Source organism: Syngnathus acus, chromosome 24, assembly GCF_901709675.1.
Source record: "Syngnathus acus chromosome 24, fSynAcu1.2, whole genome shotgun sequence".
Classification (NCBI taxonomy): Eukaryota; Metazoa; Chordata; class Actinopteri; order Syngnathiformes; family Syngnathidae; genus Syngnathus; species Syngnathus acus.
The window spans coordinates 2,353,845-2,378,698 of record NC_051108.1 but is presented as its reverse complement, the minus strand read 5'-3'; the positions used below and the strand labels follow the sequence as shown (position 1 = coordinate 2,378,698).

At 45.2% G+C, this 24,854-nt stretch overlaps 1 protein-coding gene across 1 annotated transcript; it reads right to left on the bottom strand.

Moving 5' to 3' along the window:
* Positions 1-18: 18 nt before the first annotated feature.
* Positions 19-24,723, bottom strand: LOC119117769 (protein eva-1 homolog C). The gene is made up of 8 exons (XM_037244264.1): positions 24,289-24,723; positions 17,614-17,834; positions 17,172-17,295; positions 16,258-16,410; positions 13,114-13,257; positions 2,805-2,939; positions 1,949-2,122; positions 19-1,754 (listed from the first exon to the last, which is right to left on the bottom strand). The coding sequence occupies exons 1-8, from the start codon at positions 24,509-24,511 to the stop codon at positions 1,369-1,371; spliced, it is 1,560 nt and encodes a 519-aa protein (XP_037100159.1). The 5' UTR covers positions 24,512-24,723; the 3' UTR covers positions 19-1,368.
* Positions 24,724-24,854: the final 131 nt, after the last annotated feature.

The following is a 24,854-nucleotide window of genomic DNA, read 5'->3' as shown; positions in this document are numbered from 1 at the left end:
CTTTTTTGGGGGGGGGGGGGGATGTGGTGCCCAGCGTTGACCACCAAGGGGCGAGCAAGACTAAAATGAGCTAGCTGGGAGTACATTTTTTAAAGACCACCAGAAACGCCCACAAGCGAGTTCAAAATTAGGTATACAATTTTAAAAAACTTTATTTTATTTACCCATGCCATCTTTTATTTTCTGACCCTCCTTGCTCCTATATTATTGCATCCTTCTAACATATTTTTCCTTTTTCATTCTTTTGTCAAATTTTAATTTTTCGTTCTTCCTGGATGGATGGGCCGACTGAAAATATTAGAAGACGTGATGTTTTTCAACAATTTATTCCAAACACAGGAATCATCCCTTGGTCTCGTGTTTGTCAGCTATCTCCGCGTTCATATGCAAACGAAAAAAAAAAAGATTTCTCCAAAAATGATACAGCTTAGACAGGCTGTCCCAATGTGGGTGACCCTAAAATGTCCTGCGTGCTATCCGTTACTCACCTCAAGTAGAACATTATTAAAGGAAATATTGTCATTTCTACACTCGAATCCAGAGAAGCACAAACAGAACTGGATTGTAAATAGCTTATATTAATACGGGCGATGTGATTTGAAATCTTAGCTCGCAGTGACTGATGCTTCCAGATATGAATCCTGTTCAATGTGTTTCAAAAGCAACTAAAAACAACCAAAAGGAAATACACTCAATGATTTGGTATTTCTAATCAGCAGATCTGCGAAAGACCGTAGCTTTAAAAGGCACTGCGCTGTGAGTTTCACATTCCGTATCAAAATATAAGGTGAAATCACTAAAAACCTCTTTGAGGCTCTCTATGATATTTTCTCTCTTCAAACGCCGACGTACATGGTTTAAAAAAAAAAAAAAAAAAGGGGTTGACCCCCTACCCCCCTCTTAGAAGGCAAAACCAAACAGACACTTGTAGGATTGTATCCCTGAGACGCCGGACCTTTACCAAGTATAAAAAAATATCTCATGATAAACCATACGTGAGGACAAAAATACACAAAAATCAATAAGCTATTAAATATTATAAAATATATTTCATAAGGGTTGCGGGGGGAGGAAAAAAAAAGAAAATATCTTTTGGTTTTGTAAAAGGTAGCATCCTCTGTGGAAAAAAAAAAAGATTGTCCTGTACACTTCTTGCTAGCTAAAAATCCAAGCGTTGCAGCTGCCTGATGCCTCGCTCACCGCTTTTAATCACCTCCAAGAGGTCCGAGGAAGCCAGCGTCCCACAAGAGATGGGCGAAAACTCCCAAAAAAAGAAGGCCAGATTTTGAAGGTATCCCCGTGCTTGACTGACAGGCGCGAGCCATCCTAAGTCTTGTTCAAGTAAGCTTTCCGCCCCAAAAGCGTTTGTCAGTAATACCGATTGAGACTCCGCGTTCCGGGGACATCTGGCTGCCCGTTCATCCAGATCTCCCTGATGATTCGCTCCCTCTCCTCTAACCTCTGCGCTCGCTCCAGTTCCTCGGCCGACGTGAACACGTTCATGTTGAGCGTTCGCTCGAAGCGCCGGTGCCTTCTCGCCGATAGATCCGAGTTGGCGTCCCAGTCCGAGTCGGACTCGCTGGAGTCCGAGGACGAGTCGGCTGGGGGGCGGGCGCGTTTCTTGGCGGCGGGTTGCCGGTGGCGTGGCTGGCAGTCGGTGCGACAGGAGATCTGGACCACCAGCGCGAATAGGGTGAGGAAGAGGCCCAGACAGACGCCACAAACAAAGAAGAGAGCCGCCCTCTCTGGGTGGTCTGGTGTAGAGCGGAGACATAATGACCACAAAAGTGAATGATTTGTGACAGTTAGCGCTATAATTGCTCCCCCTTTTGTTTCGTATCAAATCTGATTCACGAGGAATATTTTGACTGGTCTAAACTCAGTAGCTTTATCAAGCATGAAATCCGTTTTTTCAAACTCGACCCGATGTTTTTGAGAGGTTTCCTACTTGAGACGTATGTGTAGGCCGCCAGTGCGTTGCTAATGAGGGCCATGCCGGGGCTGGAGGTGGAGTTGACAATGGGATTAATCTCCGGGGGCTTCAACGGAGTCTCGTCCGCTTCTCTTTCCACCTCTGGATACCTCTCGTGGTCGCTGCTGGTCTCTCTGATACGCTTCCGGTCTGGATTGGGAGGAAACGACAGAAAAAGCTGCCCTGAGACCAAAATCTGGTCCAGTCCACCAGTCATTTACAGTAAAGCATGAGAAGTTGTTTCTCTGCAGCTGAGTCATCGCGCCGTGTCCACTCATTGAGTCGATGCATCAAACACGGTCTCGTGATGGATGCGATAACACGTCACCACAACCTGACTCAGGCCATTATTGAGAAGGAGATAACCAATCTGGGAACGTTTTGAACGCCGCCTTTCACACAATTTTCCAGATGAGCTGCAGAGTTGGAAAAAGCCTCCAAGGAGGTCGAGGCTTTTTCAAGGATGAGGCGCTGTCATCACTGATGCATAGCCCCCCCCCCCCCCTATTTCTTCTTCTATCTTCCTCATCAGCTGTAATTAGCCTTCTGGATCCAGGCTGCCTTCTGACATGAATACAGCTTTGTTAGCAGTCCCCCCCCTCCCTCGTTCTCTCTTAGACTCCCCTTGCCCCGCCCACCTTCCGGATGGCTGTGGTCACATCCATTGACTTGGAATATTTTCAGGCCGCTGATCATGTATGGCCTCCCGCTAGAATACATATGGAAGCAGTTGGAAGTCTGTGACTAAGTACACATTTGTAGTCCTGATTTGAGAATCCTGTGTGGGGGGGGGGGGGGCATATTGGCCACATACAGATGCGGTTCTCCTCACCTGGAACAGTGTTGGGGCGCTTGACCGAGGTCCCCTGGGGAGGGCCGTCTCCCACTATGTTGGGGTCATGGGCACTGGATGGGGGTGAGTGGGCTGGTGTTCTGGAGTTTTCTTCCTGGAGTAGCTTCTTTGGGACTAAAAAAAACAACAACAACAGACAAAATGTGTTCTATTTAAAGTACGTTATGATTCACTTTTTCGACCTTGCGCTGTTTCCCCGAAACCGACGCCCCCTCCCCCCACATACACCCCCTTAACAGTGTCCTGTGAGTGAGTCAGGGAGTCTACGCCTGATTCAAAACCACAATGTCGTGGGCTATACATTCCTGCCCCTGCTCTCATGAGGATTTGGCGGGCTGATCTCCAGTCCTGTGTGTCAGATCAGCGGCGAATTACAACTCTGCAGAGTGTCTGCGTCACTCGGGACCAACGTTCAATGAAGACAAATCAGCTGTTTCCTGACCTTAATTCTTCTAATCGTGAAGAATGTACGTCATTGTCAAAAACTGCTTGCAATGTGAGGGAAATGAAAAATATTCCCTGAGCGAGACTTTGAATCCACCCGGGGGCTGAATTTGGAACATTCCGCCATGAGATGAGCTGTGAAGTGAAATGTTGCCACTGTAGACTTTCCTTCGACTCAAAAGACAGCAATCTGTTCTAAGGTGTCCCGCAGGGTCGGTCGGGAAATCCTCATCAGTGTGGCATGCTAATCACAGCTCCCAAAGCCCCCCCACCCCCACCTTGATTACTGCTTTCTGATTGGCTCTAATTTGATGCATATGTGGCTCAGGGTCACGGCTACGACACACCTACATATAACTTTATTTATAGAGCCTTTTAAAAGCAATCACAGAAGCATAGAAAAAAATTCTGCACATAAATGGTAAAAAGAATAAATGAATAAGATCGAGTGAGAAGGCCAACGGCAGTTGAATGGCCGCCGGGCGCGAAGATACGAGGCGGGAAAAGAACGTTTGCAACAATGGCCGTGTTTACATTGGCAGGGCTTAGCTTTGTTTTCACTGCGACCCTTTCCCCGAGCCAAAGTGTGTGTGTGTGTGTGTGTGTGTATTTGCGGCCCATGTGCTGACCAATGCAGTAGGGACAAAGCCCTGGTAAGCCAGAGGGGATATAGTGAAATATTAAACCAAGCTAAATCCCAAATGAGATCAGACCAGGGCCAACCAATTAAACACACTTTAACCCAGATGAGTACACAAAGCGGCTGGCGATGTTTTGTGTTGTATTGCAGCGTCTTGCATGCATTTGGTACGTAAACAAAACGGCCCTTTGTTTCGTGGAGGATAGCATCATGAAAACGACCTCGGCCGAGCAGAGGCATATAAACACGGCATTGTGAAAATCTTCACAGGACAAACGACTCGACTATTTTGTTTTTTTTCATATTGGCGTGTGTGTGCATCTACACTGGAACACAGCCATGGAAACATTGCTTTGTCTCCTCCAGCCCACAGAAACACCATCATATTCACCCACAAAGTTGGAAGGAGCAGATCTCATAACATTCACCAGACTCTCGATCCAAATGTACAGTACGAGGAAAATCCACTGGTGAAAAAGCTGCAATTAGAATGTTCCGTTCTGGTTGGCTGCCCATCCAGTGAGACACTTTAATTTGCGTCTGCGGGAAATGATCAGAGGCAGGAAGTTATTGATGGTGATTATTTGTAAATGGATTAGGAATCATAGAAAACCTCAAGCAAAAACTGCATTTTCACACATCTCAGATGTTGATGGACATGTTAAAACAGTTCTCACTTGTTTGCCTTCATCAGTTGGCCTCAGCTGTTTTCTAAACACTCCCCGAACGCCTCTCGCGCTCGCACAGTTGGCGTCATTAACGTGGACGCGGACAGAAATAGTCGCATTTCGAACAGTGAGTGACGAAACCACTCAGATGTGGCGCTCCCGCATCAAATCGTGACCAATTTTACACAGCCCACAAACAAACACAGCAGAAGCATTTGGATAACAGACTGAGGTCAAGGGAGGGTTATTTTTGTGATAATGATAAAGACATGTCTGCATTTCAGTCTCGACATATTTCACGGTGGCCAAAGAGGAATTAATTTTTTCCCACCCTTCAAAATCATTTTAAATGGAAGTAGGACTTGTTTGAACTTTTCACAGATAAGTCCATATGAATGCTAAGCAATCTTATCATGTTCACAAAGGCTAAAAAAACCCCAGAAACCTCAAACTCAGCCCTGCGGGACACCACCCGATTTTAAAGCTAAGCTGGGACCAGCGACTGACCCGAGTCAATCACACGCTACGTTAAAGCCTCCCTTCCATATCAAATTGGCCTTGTCGTAAACACCGCAGACGAGTGGAATCGCGTAACCATTGTTCCCAAATAGACCAACCAAACACTTTAGCATCTGTGTCATATTTCGACCCTATGATTTGACGTTGGCCTTCGTTATCATTTTGGTGCGCTCGCCTGCAGTCTGTCATTGGTACTGTTCCCTGAAACACTTTTATTTGACTTCTGACGGGATGCTGCCGGGCGCTATTGTTAGAACCCAGTCTGGAAATAGATTTAAAACTACAGCTGTTAGCATTCCAAAGAGAATGAAGGACAGATGAGAGGGACAAATCAGCAAACAAATGCCGCCATTGTGTATAAACACGACATCGTGGAAATAGCAGAGCGCTCTTTTCCATTCTAGAAGTGCCTCCATGTTGGCACTATCAACGCTGATTGCAGCGAGTCCCTCCTCCTCCTCGTCCCGACCCGGCCCACTTAGCCACGGTCTTAAAACAGCTTGATCCCCAACAGATGCTGATGGGTGCCCCCGAGGGGTCAAGAGCGGAGCGAGAAGGCGTGAGCGAGACAGACGCAATCCGTGACTGATGAGCGAGCCGTTACAGACGCCGCTGGAAAAGCTTTTGAGGTCCACTTCCTCCTCTGGGTCCACTTGAGACTCAAATAAAGGAGCTGAAAACTATGAATGCTTAATTTCAAAAGATGCTTGATGCTAATGCTAAATAGCATCTGTGTCGCCGCGCTATAGCCCTTAAAGCAATGGACGGACTAAAACAACTGCAGCAACTCATGTAGACCGACAATATAACTCTACTCAGTCATACTTTCTTTATCGTCAGGGAAAAGAAAAAACGATTTACAAGAACTGGTTAAAGCAATTTGATCTGGGATCTTGGCTTGGGTTGGAACACACCACATGTGACACGGACCAGACTCACAGGAGTGTATATTAGCGCACGGGCCGACGCGTGACACCTTAACTCAAACACTACACAGAACACCTCGTCGACACTCGACTACTTAGCAGAATGCTGCGAGTTAGCGTCTGTGTGTGTTTTTGCTCGGCCGAGCTGTCACGAGCCCAACTTGCGCTCCTCGGGGATTTATTTGTTTATCAACTACAGATCTGCTTCTTTCTTGGCTTAGCAGAGTTCAGTCATCCAGTCTGCTACTTTTGGCAAAAACCCGCTAACAGACAAATAAAAAAAAAAACGGCAACCTATTCAGCGAGGTCGATAAATACAGTAAGGTCTTTCTTTCAAATGGTTCGCACGGGGTCAAGGACATTCCAAAGGCATGACGGAGTCAAGTCAAGACTGGAGAAGACCACCCCCGTTGATGAATAAGAGGTGAAGACCTTTATGGAGCAAATCTCACATCAACACTTTGCCAATTTTACGAGGTGAATGAAAGACACACGACATGGTTGCAATCTCAAATCCACGTGGAAACGGTTTCGAGGATTCTAGGCTCGGATGCTACGAGAGAGCGCGGAGGCAAATTGGCCGTCTGGATTGGCTTTCGTTTGTGGATGTTAGAATTTGATTGAAAACAAACACACTGCCACAGAAAGAGGTCGGCAGTCGGGGTTGAGGAATGGAAAGTTCCTATAGAACACGGCAAACTACAACTAAAATCAAACCGAGGAGCTCTAAAAAGTCAACACGACTTTTATTTTTCTGCTTGACTGTCAAAAAACAAACAAAAAATAAACTGCAGGGCTCGCCGAGGCTGCTTCCCTTGTATGTTTTTAATGGCCAGAAGCCAAAATCCAAATAGAAACCAACTCGCTTGAGAGTACACAAGTGTAATTGTCAGACTGACAAAAAAATCAATGTCGCTTTCGTGTCGCAACTGCTCAACAATGACAAAAACAGAAGAGCTATTCTTTCAGGGACGACTCAGGAATTGAGGAATCTTTATTTACGCCATCCGAGGCTAAGCATCTACCAGCGTACCGGGCAACATGGCAAACTTCGACACACACCTCATGACTAACCCTCGTAGGTTTCAGGTTGCAAGCAGGAAACAGATGGCCTGCTGGGGCTGCGAGAGCAAAAAAAAAAAATAAATGGGAGAAAAAAGCCAGATGCCATAGAAGGCAAGCGAAAGTGATTCCCTCCATCCTTCATCTTTTCATCCGCAGGAAAACGTGTTCGGGGACTTTCTGGCCAAAGATCACAGTGATGGAGTTCCCTGGGAGATTTTAATCCCCACGTGGCTGAAAAAGGCTACTGTACGCCATCCGCTTGGGTGACGGAATATTTTGCAAGACTGGACCCAGCATCAAAACTATTGAGAGCAGGTAAAAAAAAAAATAGCCTCCTAATCTCCTTTCCCGATGTTAAATATGATCCAATATATAGTTCACAGCAAGGATATTACCGGCACTAAACCCCAAGCGCTCCTCTCCAGAAGTTTCAAAAATGTCAATAAAGATATATTGACTCTAGACCACAAATTTTGGTTGGGAGTCACATGAAGCCAAAGAGTTTGGTTGAACTGTATGTTTGAAAAGGAGTTATGTAAATAACCTCAAATTGACTGACTAGGTTACATTTCCACATAAAGAGGAACGTCGTCTTCTGAGGAAGCTTGTGGAACATCTGCGGCGTATCGTTGCCCTGCAAAATCTTCATGTCTGCCAATTTTGGTAACGTGGAATAAAACGACAAAAGCCACCAAACGTTTTTCATGGCTGACTCAATTAAAAAATAAAAAAAAAACTATGAAATTGAAGCCTTTAATCCTTCCACGTGGCCTTTAGTACATCTGCTATGGCCATCAGACGACCCCCCCTCGCATTTAGCGTATAACTTCAACACAGAGTATTTTTAGAGAACAAGAACATGTAAAAAAAAAAAAAAAAAAGGCTTTCATGAATGCACAGTTTCAAAACACATAAAACTGGAAACATAAGAAGGATTTTTTTTTTTTTAAATCCAATAAAGAGTAGACACAGCAACCCTAATATATATATATATATATATACACACACATATACACACACACATAAATAAATAACAGACTGGCTTTCCTCGCTTACTGTTTTTTGTTTTTACGACTTAGCCGTCAGCCTTATCTAATGGCCAGACGCAGATTTACTACATGCGATTGTCGTGGCTCACTTTGTGTACGGAAAAAAAAAAGTTCAAGCGCTATTCTCCGCCGTCACGTCAATCACTCTTAATCTGCGGAGGACATCAGGAGATCTAATCTGAAATAATAAACACATCAAAGTTTACATTCAGTTCATCAAAATGCGCTCGTTTGTGTTTATTCCCGTTCTCCTCCCTGCCTTCTCGTCTCGTAACTTAAACCGCAGACTAATTCATAAATTACAAACAAAGCGTCTCTTGAGGTTTGGGAGGAACAAGGATTTGCAAGTGCTCAACACGTAGGGAGTCAACCGAGGGGGAAATCTGGCGTAGCCACGTGTTGACAACATGATTTGGTTAGCCAATCAGACCACTTTTTTAGTTTCCCGTACAGGATATGACCTCGTTTTGGTCTGTTTACGAGGGCTGACGTGTTTTGAACGTGAGCTTTCTTTGGAAAAAGACATTCGGGACTGTAAAGACGTTAAGCGACTGGAAAAGATGCATAAAGTGCTTTTACAGAACAGTACAGCAAACACTGCGCTAAGCTAACATTAAGCATGTGTGTTCATTTTGCTCATTGCGTTTTCCCTCAAATGTTACAATGACAGATATAGCTTCAAGTTAAAAAAGTAAATTTCAAAATCAAAAATACAATAAATTTTCCCCGGGAACTATTAATGACTAATAATAACCGAGATGTCTACTGATGCCAGATTCACTCTTAATATCAAAACTACCTGAGGGGAACAAAAACTAATCACAGGCCCCTGGGGATTTTCCCGCTCCATCAAGCTTCATGAAAATCATCCAGATCTTACTCAGTCATGCCAAATAAGGTGGAGTGTAAAACGGTGACTATTGGTCGGTGTTTGTGTTTGCATTTGCAGTGATGTCATCCAAAGAGAAACCTGCGGTTCCCTGTCAAGAGTCAAGTCTGGCAAATCTCCCTCTGCTCAAGTTACCTCATGTTTGAATGGAATCCTACAACACACACAATTAGCGCCCCCCCCCACCCCCCTCCAATTAACTAGCATCTTTCAAGAGCAAGCACCTACACATTCCCGAAGGTGATGCGAGACGAGCCATTTATAAAGCGACGACATCCCGGTCGAGCCGGAGTAGCGGCATAACACGACCATTTCAGCGTGTCCAGACAGAAAATCAAGGTGACACTTACGCAGACATTGTGGAACGCAAACACCTCCGAGGTCCAGGCGCTAACTTTCGGCAAAGACGCTCTTGTCAAACTCCTCCGGCTTTGAAAACAAGCTCTCACGTGAGTAGTCCAGCGTGGGTCCAAGAGGAATGAAAGCAGAGCCCAAAAAAGGGAAATGGAGTGAGGCAGCGGGTGAGCGAGGCGAGCGAGCGAGGGAGGGAGGGAACAAATGAATAGCCCCCTTTAAGAAGGTTCACTCCTTCTTGTGGTACTTCTCATCCAGCGTGGAGGGGGAAGAAGCTGATTTGATTTTTGGACTGTTGCTTTCCTTCCCCTTTCGAGGTAAAGCCGGCTTTAGACAACAGGAATGTGACAGCGGGGGAGAAAGAAAAGGGAGGGAGGGAGGGAGTGTGTGTGTGAGAGAGTGGTGTGTGTGTGTGTGGAGACAGGCGGCAGGAAATGACCTGGGGATTGCATTTAGATGAAATTGGGAATGTGGTGTGCAACAGGCTCAACCAGTTGCATGTACAGTGTTGTGCAAAGAGAATAAAAAAAAAAATTCACACACTAATGCATCCTCCTGATTTTTCCCCATTCTCTTCCATCTTCATCCACTGCATGATGAAAAGTCCCCCCCAAATTCAACCCAGGCCCCCCCACAAGCTTCCACCACACGCGAGCGGATACTAGATGACGACACATAACGGCTGAGCGAACCTGCTGGCAAAGCACAAAACCTCTGCGTGGCCCTGGCATCAGCAGATCGCCATGGCAACGCCTCGGGCGCCCTCTGCTCGCCCCTCCCCTCGCTCAAACCCGCGCCAGAAACTTTTCACATGCTTGATTTTTATCATTGCGGGCACAAAATGCGTATTGGCAGGCATCACAACAGAACACACTCACACACGCACAGGTCGGACGAGGTCACGTGTGTTTTCTCGCAGCGGCGTTTGCGAGCGTGCCAGCTGCGGTTGTTTTGTGCCGAGTCAGGTTTGTGTTAAACGTGGCTGGGGAGCACCTCATTCCTTTCTGCTCGCTAAAAATCAAACACGCCGAAACCAAGACCGATTTTTTTTCCAATATAATAAGCAAATGGGTTTATATTAGCAAATTTGATTCCTTTTTTGGGTGGTCTCGATTCCTCAACAGTAATCCAGTTTGGCAAACTAAGTCTGGACACCACAGGATGTTTACTTTTTTTTTTCCCGTATTTCCAAACACATATACCACCAGCTCAGTGGCCTAGTGGTAGAGTGTCCGCCCTGAGACTGGAAGGTTGTGGGTTCAAAACCCCGGCCGGGTCATACCAAAGACTATAAAAATGGGACCCATTGCCTCCCTGCTTGGCACTCAGCATTAAGGGTTGGAATTGGGGGGTTAGATCACCAACTGATTCCCGAGCGCGGCACCGCTGCTGCTCACTGCTCCCCTCTCCCCCAGGGGATGGATTAAAATCACACGGGGATGGGTTAAATGCAGAGGACAAATTTCACCACACCCAGGTGTGTGTGTGACGATCATTGGGACTTTAATCTTTAATCTTTAATCTTAATCTTTAATATTATATAGTCAGACATAACAAAAACGGTCTTAATTTTTTTTTATAGAATTTAACATTTTGAGGCCTGGACCATGCAAAGCATCTTAAATCAGTTATGAAGAGTTTTTGTAGCGCTAACTTGTTTCAAAGTGTCAAACCTGACAAGGAACTAAAAGTCACATTAGCGTGCACTTAAATGTGCATATGTTTCTGAGCAGTCAGTCGTGACCGCTCGCCCACCCCGAGCGGACCCGATACAAACACCCCGAAGTCCTTCGTCCGACATTAATGTACGGTTGGGAGCAGGCGGGGTGTGCGGTCTGCCTGCGCCAGTCACATGACCACCTTGTGCAATAACTCCTTTCAACAATCAGACAAATCAACACAACCCAAAATCATTCCATCAATTTGAATTCCAAGCAGCATTTTTGAAAATTTCGACCCCACAAGTACTAAAAAACCTGAACGGTGTGTTTTCCCAACTCCAAATGGGAAGTCGTAGAGGGGGAAGTTTGCACAAGGGGGGCCTCCTTATCTTGATTTAGCTTTTAAGATGTCTCAGGGGGAGGAAGAAGAGTATTGTAGTGAGGATTATCTCCGAGAGCTGCCAAAATATGTCAAATAATCCAGTAGCATGATTCTAGTTTTCAATCTATTCGAGATGAGCAACTTAAAAGCTTCCACATTGGAATCGGCCTCATTTTCCAAAAGTGCCCCAAGCATTTGTCATCAATCATTCACTAACGGTCACATTAATGGTGGAATGTTTCAAGTTCTAAAGATAATAAGTGAAGAACCTACAATCAAGAGATGTCTGTCATCAGGTCTGTCATTTTTGTTTCAAACTATCAGTAGAGCACAAGCATTTCTTACTCAAAGACCCCTTTCACCTCTTTGATAAACCACAACAAGATGAAGATGACGTTAACCCAGCCGCACACCAACAACACACACAATCATAAAACAAATATTTCCTCACTTAATTCATTTTGGCATGTTACAAAAGACTGTGAACTAGCACTTAGGTCATAAAAGGACTGTAAAGATTTAATTGGGTCCGATGCCTCGTTAAGACAGGAAGGAGACGTTGGAATAAACAAACCGTTTTGGACACGAAAAACAAAATAAAAAAAAATAAAAAAAATAAATAAAACAGTAAAAAAATAAAAATAAAAAAAACAGTAAAAAAAAGAAAAAAAATAAATAAAATGAAAAAATGGAGGAAAAAAACAAATCAACACATTCTTCCACTCACAGTTTGGATACATAATTTGGATTCAACTGCCAACGGAAGAGGGATCCCCCCCCCAACCACAACCACGCACACCAATTACCATTTTGCCTGAGCCTGGAGGCAAGCGCCGACTTTATGTCAACATCGGCTTCAGTGATGTACTCAAGTTCAAACTTCCCAACCTGGCAGTCTTTCTGTTGAACATTTACCATCCCCACTTCCTTCCCTTCTTCCTCGCAAACACCTCGCTCGTTTATCGAGCTGTTTGGCCAGTTTGCGATGGGTTATCAGCGGCAGATAAGAGAGGTCAGACGCAGATTGAAGACAAAAACGCTTCTAACAGTCCCGCCTGTTCATTGTCGGCATCCGCCGGTTATTTCCCAGATAAAACTCAGACGGCCACTCGGGGAACTATTTGATAATGAAAAAAGTTATGACACTCGAGAGATCCGGTGTGAAGTGGGTCTAGACTAAGTTGTCGTGGATTTGAGCGGCTGCAGGCAACTAAGCTGATTGATCAGTCCCGGATGTTGAGGCGTCTGGATAATGCGTGTGCGTTCGAGACCGGTTCAAGAATGACCACCTTGACCTGTCAGGGTGGGCCCGAGGGTGTGTTACTGATAAAACGAACACAATAAGAACATCATTCACACTCATCTGACACAGAATATAAACAATAAAATTTGATTGTTAAGAGTTTTACAGCAGATTTGTGTGTGGAATTTGTCTGGTAAATGCAGAGGAAAATACCTGACGTCAACTTTAATAGGCAACATGGAATCAATAGTTTTGTTCCATCCACTTTGTCCAACAAATGTGGTTGATTCCAATTTTTTTAAAGCCACAAACCAAGAATAATTGCCCTTAACGTATTCTTATTAGTAAAACAAACAAATAAAAACGCAGCCTCTTAGTTGAGCTCATAGAGCTTATCATTGGGTAAACGGCGCCCTCTTGTGGCATAAACAGGAAGCTCATGACTTACCACAAGTGTAGATGACATTAAGGTACTTCCTGGTGCCAGAGTAGCAGGGATCCCCAAATTCCCTGGATGAGGCTCGAACCAAGCAGCTCTTTCTGGCCTGACAGCGGGAGGTCACGACCTCCAGGGCGATGGACGACTGGCAATCTGACAGAAGACGAAAATTGACAATTTACACAAATGCAGACCTGATAGATGGACAAACAAATCAGTCAGCTCAAACACATGGACACAAATAATGTAAAGAGGTCACGGCATCTTCTCTTACGCGCGCCACAACAAAACGGGCCTCTTTTTGTCCAAAGGATACCCGATCCATGTTTGTGTACGGATACCAGACATTGATGGATGAAGTTGTCATCCTGAAGCTTCCTCTTCACGCTGCCTAGACTTCTTCAAGAAAACTACAGCGCTCTGATGGGGGCAAACGGACATTCCCCAGCAGGAACTAACAATCTGGAATTCCTGACCAGGTCAAAGCCTGCTGGAAACCAGCGTGGAACCCAAAAACTGTCCAGACATTTCTGGCCTGAATAGATTAGACGCACAACAAGGTGGGACTTGACTTTGGTTCAGATGGAGATCCAGAGAGAGAACACACACATTAGTTTATGCATTGTGTGTTTGAACAAACTTTATTTTGTATGGGAGCTTAAGTGAGAATTCCCTCAGGTCCAACTTGCTCTGGCTCTCGTTACAGCGTCGCCGCAGACAGACGAGCTTTATTTGACATCCCGCCACACACCCACATAGGCATGAATAACCCCTGTTAACTCTGACCTTTGCCCTGCACCAACTTCGTTGCCGTCGAGGCAACCCTGTGGACCGCACACTGCCAACAAGGACGGGCTTGTGGCTCACAAGAGAAGGTTCACAGTCAGGAGGAACCGGGAATAAGCCATTTGTGTTACTTATGAGTGATGACAGTGCAGGGGGAGGGGCTTATGAGCAAACAGGAAGGTCGAGCCTATTTTTCTTTCTCAACATAAGCACAGAGAGGTTTTGGAAAATACACATTTCCCCAGAATATTCTGGCAGTGGCAGCTCCACAACACAATGCCCCTATTTACAATAGGAGGACCTATTTTATCTCCTCCTCCGCTCATATGACTCACATGTGAAGCGTATCATTTGATACATAAGCCACTTGTGATACTTGAAGTCTTTGTATGGCCGACATCTGACATGCAATGGTGTGTAAAGTGATAGCTTGAATATTTTGAGGGCACAAAATATGAGTAAGTCATTGCTTCATATCGGAATGCCGTGTGTGCTTTGCAAATGGTGGGAACGTAAGCAGGATACCAAATGACTGATCGGGTTTCTTCATTTTATGGCGTGGCTGTCATTCAACAGCTGCCATGATTCTTTTAGAGATAAAACATTTATTCCTTTCAATATCTTTTAAGTATCGCAAGGGTAACAAATGCAATCAAAACAACAGGGGCGCCAAAATTGAACCCTGCGGAACACCAACGGGGCTGAGTCGGAGCAACCGAGGTTCTTCCATATCTGTTATTTTTAGGACGCTATCTGCGGATTGTCTAAAACTACTCTGCTTTTAATAAAAATTGAACAAACCAAATCAACAAAGTAATTATCCGTGCTTAATGCATCAAAGCGAGGCACGCAGCTATAGTGAAACAAAATAGCACTGTAATCATTTTCGAGCGCCATCAATAGATGCCTACGGTCGGCTAAGGCTTAGCTTGAAAAGCCATGAAAGCACGAGAAAGAAAAAGCGGCAAAGGGGGAGTAATTTAGATGTCAAGAGTTTTGTGTGATGATAATGAGTCAGATGAGAGAGGAGGGCTTCTGCTTTGAGGCTCCTCCATCACAGTTAAGACCTGCCCGACTCTTCTACCCCCCCCTAAAAAAAAAACGAAGCAACATCAAAGTCCTAAAATTGTATAATACATCTCTAAACATGCACAATGTTCTATACAGCAAAAAAAAAAGTAAACAATTAAGTCTTCACTTCACAGTGTTGTCTGAAAGTTAATTAGCAGTGTGGACCTGCGCTGTCACTCAAAACAAGCTCCATTCCTGCAGCTCGGCTTGTCACGGGAGCGCCACATTAAAGACACGGGGGAATCCCACTAGACAGTCTGGAACAGAATGTGTGTGTGAGAGACTTTCCATGTGCATTGTAAGCACACACAATGCTAATGCCATTTGACAGCTAACAATACTCTAATCTGCCCTTTGTACCACTGTAACAGTAGAGTTCATCTGCCAACGCTATTGCCATTTAATGGTGATCTTGAAACCAGATATTAAACACACACACCAAACCACCTGCTGCTCCACTGCGGTGTCGGGCGCTCTGCTCCATTGACACATTATGCGCTTTATAATTGTCTCTGATTACTCACACTGCTAGCGTTAGCCTTTTGAACCCGGTGTCACTTCAAGGCCACGCGCACGCACACGCCGCAGGGGATGTCCGCATCGCATTGTTTGAACGATGCGCCTTCCGACCCCCACACGATCAACAACAATCAAAATGTACAGGTTTGAATTATGAGCGTCGTTGTCACGCGTCCAAGTCTGGGATTGGGAACGCACACACGCGGAAACATTCTTAGTGGCAATTCAATCCGCCGTCCTCTTTTCTACGCCGTCGGATGACATCCGATCTACATTCCAAGCCAGTTCCGCCTCGACAATGCGTGCGTCTGTGTTGGTCAGGTTTATGCATTTAAAGGGCTTCCAATGATAATTCAGCTTGAAAGCATCCATCAACCCGAAATGGGCGTGTCAGTCGACAAATCATAGGAGGAAGCTGCACATCTCCCAAAATGCACAGTAGGGTAAATTTATCACCACGCCTCCCACAAAAAAAAAAGACTTAAAGCAAAATTAAGGCCTGGCAGCGTTTATGAAGGTCTTTGTGCTCAAGATGCATTCAAGTCCTGACATGTTGGAGTCATCAATAAAAACAGCGAGACGCATAGTGACGCCTGGTATGTTTTGGTTTAAAAAAAAAAAAAAATACACATAATTCTTCCCTCAATGCTCAATTTTTATACACAAGTTTTATGACCTACTTTTGCTCCATGTATAGAATTTTATAAGTGCTCTATAAATACAATTGAGTTTTAAGTGTAAAAAATAAAATAAAAAATTGTTGTCATGGTTTCTTACCTACTGATGGCGCTCCTCTGTGGTGCGGAGGACACTCGAGGGTGCCCTGCTGGGTGCGACCAAACATGGCCGAGTAGACGGCGATTTGCATTCCCCGTTTGCAGCTCAGCCTCATCCTGTCCTCCTCGCACACCACTTTGCTCTTATATTCATCTGTGGGGGAAAAAGATAAAAAACAAATTTAGCATTTATTTTACATGGAAAGATTTGTATTTGCAATTGTGAAGCTATGTGGTTTTTTTTTTTTTTCTTTTCATACCGCATTTGCTCCAGGCTGTATTTACTGTCGTCAGGTATGAAAATAGAGTATAAAATGTCAAATGTTCCGCTCTCCATAAGCCGCCTGAAGGCAACACGGAGCGTAAACACACCGAGGCAAGAGTTGCCGGGTGGACAAGTAGAGCCACGCAGCGGCATTCCTCGCACACATCCAGTCATGGTGACCTGTGACCACCGGAGCAGCTCCACTGGCCGGCGAATAAAAACAGCCCGCATTCAGATGGAATGCGGAGGAGAACACCAGGCGAGAAGGTAGCCTGATGGATGGACTCTTTCTCCTTCACTTCCTCTTTCAGAGGCAGTGACACCTTCTCGGTGCTCCCCCCCACGCAGCTTTTCTTTCCTCGTCTAACAGGTCACTGGTTAAGTGGCAGGGAACAAAAGAGCTGCTGATTGGAGGAAGGAAAAGTAAGGAGAGCGGAGGGATTCAAATCCTCCCCTTCTGCTCACTCCACAGTGAAGACAAGTCCGGTTGGGATTACGAAGCACAGCTAATTTTTGTCAATTTTATTTTTTATTATTTATGATTTTTATTATTATATTATTTGTGTTTATTTAATATTTTTATTTATTTGACCCATTTTTTATTATTATTCATTACACCAGGAGCAGATGCGACGTCATGAGGGACTTACTGGGTCTACACTTGTAGCTCACTGAGAGGTATTTGCTGCTGCCAGGACACGGGTCGGTCCCAAACACACGGCTGTTGACAAGAACTTGACAGCTCCTTCTGTCTTGGCACTCGTCCAGCATTTTCTAAACAGGAGCAAACGGGTGGGGGGGGTTAAAAACATTGTTTCAATAGGTTAGCAATGAGGAGCAGGCAAACCGAAAACCACCACAGAACATGAAGGTCCATCGCAGTTTTGGAAGCGGATGCCCATGAAATCGAGAAAACACAGAAGCCCGCCCGCCTCTTCTTCAGGAAGTTTAATTGACCGGAAAACACCCTCGCGATGCATTATTACATAATCAGCCGGCCTCAAAATATGAATTCATGCTTGAGCACAGTTGAAATGGATTTTAGGATTTTTTTTTCTCTTCCCATTATACTCAGGAAATTACGGTAATTACCTGCAATGCAGTCGACACAGAGCAGTCGTCATCCCCCCCAGCGTCATAATAACCGATGAGGGCCTGGTAGCTCTGAGGGCAGCGATGGAGATCAGCGCGGCCTTTCCTTCCGTAAAAAGCCGATTGGACGGTGACGGTGGTGCGAGGCGGGCAGCGAACAGACAGCAGCTCTCCGTCACAGGCCTGCTCTGTGTAGTTCTTCAACACTTTGGACAAGTAGCCTGTGAGGACAAATGACCTTTATTTATTTTATTAAGCTTTCTGGTGAAGTGCTGAGCAAACACATTGACAATGCGTGCATGTTAGCATACACACATCCTCATCAAGTGAACACAGTGTGTGATTCAATTACCGCTATTTGGTTAACCTTTGCTGGGATTACATTGAAACGGTGTTTCGGCACACACACGCTCGCATGCTTAGGCGCAAAACACACATTGTGTCCCCCTTATCACCATGGTCACAGTTTCAAGGAGGAAGGCCTCCAAAGGTCACGTTTAAATACGGATGCTCATTAAACCGCCAGAGTTGCGTCACACATTTACAACTGTGGCAGAGCGGAATTACCATTAATAAAAAAAAACAAAAAAAACCCCACATTCATTACATAATTAAACAATGCTGGAAAAAAATTCAATGGACATTTTGCTGCCTCTGTGTGTACCATGGCCACCTGGGGGCAGTAGAACAGCTGCAGAGACACACTCAAAGAAGAGTTTCACAACTAATTCAGTAAGCTACAGTCATAGTGGCTATGTTTCGCAAAGGATAAAGAATATATGCCGGTGAGCGTTCTTATCTTGTCTGTCGAAATGTGTTTCTGCAATGTTAGCAATCAAATAACCAACACCGACGCTACTATTTGTTAGCATTCCGCTAAATGGACTCTCAAAAGGAAACTTTCATGTGGGAGTGGCTCATGAATAAGAGTTTCCATTCAACTTGTGTGTGTTATTGTGTTGATTTTTTTTTTTTAAATACCATTTGGCCATTCATCATTGTTGACTCGGTGCTACCTGTCGACTGCCGCTCCCTTGGAAGGCACCTGTGTAAACCAGCTAGCCAACGACAGGTGTCCCTCAAAGGCAAAACGCTCCAACAATGCTCCAAGAACACCCAGAAGTCTCCCCTCCCCTTTTCTTTCCATTGACGACTCTTCCTTAACTAGCGCGCTGGCCTTTTTCCGAACAAAAGCGCCGCTCTATTGTGTCTGCCGGAATTCCGTGCAAAAGTTTCTCCTTGAATTGAACTCAAAGGCCACGGCAGCTTTTATTCAGCTACAGACGTGTAAAGGAGGAATCCGGTTGGATGTCAGATTTAAGTTTTAGCTGTAATCTCTCGACAAGGAATCATGTGATGACCTGAAAATCTTGACCCGGCAATAGAGGGAGGGCCATGTATGATGGGAGATTAGCGTGTTGTGTCAACATGACGTGCCAAAAAAAAGGAAGGATTCCGTGCCTGGGAAAGTTAAGCACAGTAAATGTGGAAAAAGGGAACTTGGAAAATAAATTAATAATGTATTTCTCGTCAAGACTTGGAGTTTCTTTATGATTTTGCGACAGCAGGCTTGTTGTTTGAATTTGAATGAAGGGGGTCGTGGAGCTCGTAGCCTCGGCCTTTGTTTTTTGTTTTTTTGGGTTGAACAAGGCAGTTAATGGTTAACTGCTGAAAGCATTGTTGGAAAATAATTGCCACTTTGACTATTAGCATGTTGGCTCAGGGTAAAAAGATCACGAGTCAACTATGTGAACAACTACAAATATTGGATGTTATCAATCTGAAGGATTTTTTAAAAATACTTTCAAAAACTCTTGTGCAGTTTCAAGCTTGTTTTACAAAAGTAGGTAAAAATAATAATTAACATTCTGAACTGTCATGCTGAATATTTCTGACATGTGGCAGGAGGGCAGTGGCGGTGATTTAACTCCCGAGGCAGTGCAGCTGGAGAATATGTTCTGCTCAAGGGTTTCTCCATTTTTTTTTTTTGGCTGGGTCGAAGGAATGAGCCCACTGAAGTTTCATTGACAGGTTATAAATCCAGCACGGTTAAGTTATTTTTGTTAGCTTTTGGCTAACACTAGCCAAAATATAAATATATAATAAATCTGATATTGTTTCGCAATTAAGATTATTTTCCTAAATCATTGACTGGTGAGTCCAAGGTTTTGAAATAGATCAATAATTATATATTTGTAAAAAAAAAAAAAAACCTCAAATGGCATTCCAACAAAAACAAAGTTCACGCTAGCCACAAAACTCTAAGGGCCTGCGTTGCGTTTCATCTCGCTACATTAGCTTCGGAAGCGTTTACAGCTTCATGGCTTTATTGGTGTTATTTTAAGTAAATTATAGCCGTCAAAGCCATCAAATGTTTCAGAAAAGCGGAGCTGCGAGCCCGCCGCTGACGAAGGAATTCCCTTCAAGTGGTGATTACCGAGGAGTGTGGCGGCAACGCGAGAGCCCGAGCTTGTATGTGATGAAGCGGAGGGCGGGGATGAAGAGGTGAGAGCGGGAGATGAATATAAAAAGAAGGGGGGGGACTCCATCATTGAGTGTTTTGTTGTTTCCAATCGGCTTTGAAAGGTTGGAGTTGAGCGCTGAAGTGCTTCCGTGCTTCCATGCTTCTGAGACGTTAGCAAAAACATTTCTTATGACTCAGCCACTATTGTTTTTACTCGGCGCCCCCCCCAGAAAAATGCATTCTTAAAATTCATAGCATTCCATTGCCTTTCTGATTACATTTTTGGATTAGTCTGCTTTTCTTCCTCACTTTACAGTAGGCAGCGGGGAAAAAAGGTAGAGGCACTTCAACTTGACACAAAGTCAGGCTTGGATATACTTGCTGCATAAACGCTAGCATGCATTAGCTTGCTATTTTAGGTGATGGACTGATTGTGATATAGATGTTCAGATCTTGGGAGCACTCCAAAAAACAGATCATGACATCAGCTTCAAGTAGACAGTTGGACCGATGAAGAGATTCATTTGAACATGAAGCGTGTTTGGTTCCAATTCCCATGACAGCCAAACAAATCTAAAACAACACTTGGAGGAATTCATTCATTCGCCACTATTGTGCCATTGCAAATCCGCAGACGTAAGCTGACGGTGTTCCAACACGTCCCTCTGTTATGCTTTTTTTTTTTAATTTTTGCCTTTCCAAAAGACCTGAGGGCTTCTTTTGTTATCAATATCCACCGATGATGGTCTCTTGAATTCGAATGGCGGAGCGACCGACCCCCCCCGACAGTGGAGGAGTCCAAGTAATCCGAGCCAGACATGCAAACACAAACACTCTGATTGCCACATCCTTTGCTCCAGCCTCAGATGGCTTATCATTGGCACTCCTACGCACTCGCAGACAATCCAACTAACATCCACTCCAGGCCTGAGCTAAATCAAGTTTATCAAAGCGGAGCACTGAATAATCCAAAATGATGAAGTCCCTTGCAGACATGTCAGGCAGCGTCCAGAAGTTGGATCAATACCGCTTGTGTACTGCTAATAAAGGCCACCCAAGCGACAAGACCGAGGTCACAATGAAGAAGAGAATCGTTTCTGTTGTCTGAGCTCATCCTCAGGGGGGGACGCGGTGCTACGGAACATCTGCCAGCCTCACAGTTGGATAGAGGACACTTCTTCCCCGGGGAGGAGCAGAAAACCAAACTCGGGTCGCGTCGGTGGCCTCCCGCGACCTCCTTAAGCGCGTGGCTCTTTTTATGACCCCTCGGGGTCAAAGGACGCTCTGCAAGAGGACACTTTTACTCTGCGTGTCCGTTGTGTGCGTCCTTATCACTGCTGAAAGGGGGTGAAAGTGTGATGGGGGGGGTCTGCATGCACGCAGACACGACGGGGCGACACAAGGGGGGAAATGGCGCTTGAGTGCAAAAGGTGAGGTTTGTCATTTTAATGGTCACTTTTATGACCTGCGTGGATGCCGGACGGCCTCAATCCAGACAGCGGGCAGATGCGTCCGTCTGTCTTTATTGTCGCTAAGTGAACGACAGATGGAGCCTTCATCAGGCTCGCTGTGAAATGGACTCAAGTTGATGGAGTCGTGACGCCGCAAGTCTCATTGTGAAGTCCAGGAATGCGCCGGGAAGAAAAGAGAGGTAGTTGGCCTTAAATAAAAAGGTGCAAGTGGGCGGGAGCTGAAAGGGGGTGAGCTCGGAGGGGAATTAACAAGCTTAGCATCGGAACTGCTCTGTGAAAACAAGCGATAGAAGAACTTTGGAGTGGGCCAGACTGAGGAAAGCCACATTTTTGTACATGGAGAAATTCCCAAAGGCCGCTTACCTGGTCTGGGGGGCCAGAAAGCAACAGATTAGCCTTGCTTAGGGGAACAGGCCGCTCTAGCGTGTTGTAATGCAGACTGTCAGGGCGACACAGTTGGGGGGCTGTACAAAGCCTCCTTGTTCAGACAACACCACCCCCACCTCACCGGCTTTTCATCAAACTGCAGCAACGACAATATTCCTTCAGTCTGCAAGACTGACGGGGTCGAGAAAAATATAGGCGAGGTAGCTCGAGTGAAGGACATAAATCAGCTCCCGGGAAACAGAGAAAGACGGAAAAGAGGCCATCAAAGACACGAGAGCGGGAACGTGAGGACGTAATTCAACAGCCGCACTTAACGCGGAGATAATTGCCGGTGCTCATCCTCAACCCTCAATTAACCCGTGCCGTTCATCTATTCTACATTTTGGACGAGAGTGTTCCTAATTTATTGCATTATCCCAATATGAGGCTAACTTGGCTGCGTGCAGCGTCACTCAAGAATCTTCCTCACGAGTCGGCGAGTTTGTCTTGGCGCCGTGCAAAGTCGATTTTGCATGAATGGGCAAATGGAAGCGACAACCGACAGAAATTGTTTGCTGTCAGACCGAGTTAGTCCGTGTAGAAGACGGTGAAATAAATTCTAATAAGGTAGCGAGTTAGCTAACCGGCATGGCTAGCAGCAAGACAAAGAGTGACTTTGATTGGCTGGCGTTCATGTGCCCAGACTTGACTGGGTTGACACAAAGCATTGAGGCACGTCCACGTTGAACATATTTCCACATTAATCACGTCAACGCTTCGCCTTTTTACTCAGGAATGTCCGCCAGATTGTTTCAAAGTGTTCCGAAAGGCAGATTACAACCTTTGATACGCTAAAAAAAAAATCAAACAAACAAAACAACCTCACAAGCCAAAACTTAGCTTTGATCAACTTTTTAACATCTCGTAACAGACTGAAAGCCAAATTTAAACACGCCGGCATGTTCACTCAATGTCTTTTGTGGCTTCTGCTCCGATAAGACAAAGACAACAATGATGTCATCTTGTAACGTCTGGGACTTCCTAAGAAGTAAACTAGCTTGTGAGGAGAGCGGCATCCCCCCCTCTGCGTGTTAAAAAAAAAAAAAGCCTACCGGTCTTATGTCAACGTTTTGTCGTCTGCCTGCGGTGAGCTAGACAAAACAAGTCCGAAGGCTCCGTTTGTTTCGATGGAGCTCACCTGGCCCCCCCACAAACAAAATATACCTTCAGAATCAGATAATCATCAGTCTATGATTGTGATGTATAGTGACAGGCAGAACTATTGGATTAAATTATTATATATGATTTTTTTTTTTGGGCGGACAGATGTTGAAGCAGCCAGCCCGCCTGGCAGCATTTGTCAGTCACTAAAAAACTCCGTCTCCAGGGAGACTCCAGCTAGTCAAGAATGTGAGCACTAAGCAATGTCATTGTCCCCCCCAAGAAATTCCGGGGTTGTCCTTTTTATCACTAACTAACCCTGGGCTTGCAACAAACCATTTCCACAGCCTCAGACTGTAAAGTTTGACCAGACTCCCAGCGTGCTTCAGTCATCAGCTGTTCTAAAACACTTTCCCCTTCTTACTTCATTCGACTTCCACTTAGCCAATCGCCTTAGTGGCGGCAAAACCGACATCCGAGCTTGTTAACAGCTTTTCATTGCAGTCTGACATTAAAGCACATGTACAGTAGGTACACGCGTGTACATGTGACACGGATCCGCCCTTCAGCGCTGCACTTTGTGACCATTAGAGACCAATTAACACCGACGCAAAGCCGCCTTCCTGTTTTATGACACCGTAAACAAAACCTACAGGCCTGTCTTGGCCTCGGCAACGGTCGTTAATCCAACAGAGGCTCATTAGTTACCCTCCTCTATTTCATACGCAAGACATAAAAGTTCACAGATTCCGTCACGCCTGTGCGCAGCTTTAAGGTAAATGGCAACTGATATGAAATCGCTTGTTTACTTCAGTAGCAGTTCAATGCAAAGCAATACATGTTCATAAAAGCCAAGATCTGCGCTGTTAAACATTTGGAGCGAAAGTTTACTTTTCAACCAAATCATCATTGATTTACTGCGCCAACACAATTTTCTGAACCTCAACGTAACCACAATATAGAAAGAAAACAATCTCCTGCGGGTCCTGCGCATGCTGCAGCTCAAACACGCGATGCAACCCCGAGCCGATTAAAAGTTGACTTTTTAGTTTGGCGCAAGTAAAAATGACGCGCTATCGCTATTTGTTGTTGAGCCCCGCTATAAACCCAAATCGTTGCGCAGTATAAAACACAAGTGCGCGCACAAGTGGCTGCCTCCGAAACATTAGTCGAGTGCGTGTTCCAACGCGATAAAAATCACAAACATCTGACCCGAGAAGTCTGAGGAGCCCTTGGAGAGATCGCAGACGACGGCCAGACAAGTTATTCCCAACACGAGCGCAGAAGTGACGGCTGACAGAGTCCCATCGAGGTGGAACATCCTTGAAGTCTCAAAGGTGCATGTGAGATCCCGCTTGGAACCAGAAAGTCCACATCGGAAGAAGAAGGAGCAAGCAGTAGCAGCGCGGGCGAGAAGGTTCCAAGTGGCGCACATGAGACGTCCAACGTCCCGTCAAGCACGCTGGGGAGACGGGGATGGAGGCTCTTCGAGTTTTTTCTCCTCCGGGCTGCAGCTGCACGCTTTTTTTTTTTTTTTTCTTGCCTTCTTTGAACTCAGTGTGTTGGTGGTGGCAGGAGCCCACCTGGAGGACTGACACCCCCCTCTGCAGGCTTCCTGACACCTGCAGACCCAATTGGCCAGAATAATGCTGCTGCCTGGATCAGATTTCGGTGTGCTGCTGCTTTGATTTAAAAAAAAATGTCTCTGTTTTTCCCAATCATACCTTTAATGTTGTCGCGGTAACATAAATTTGACTTGACTACTTCCATTTAAAGAA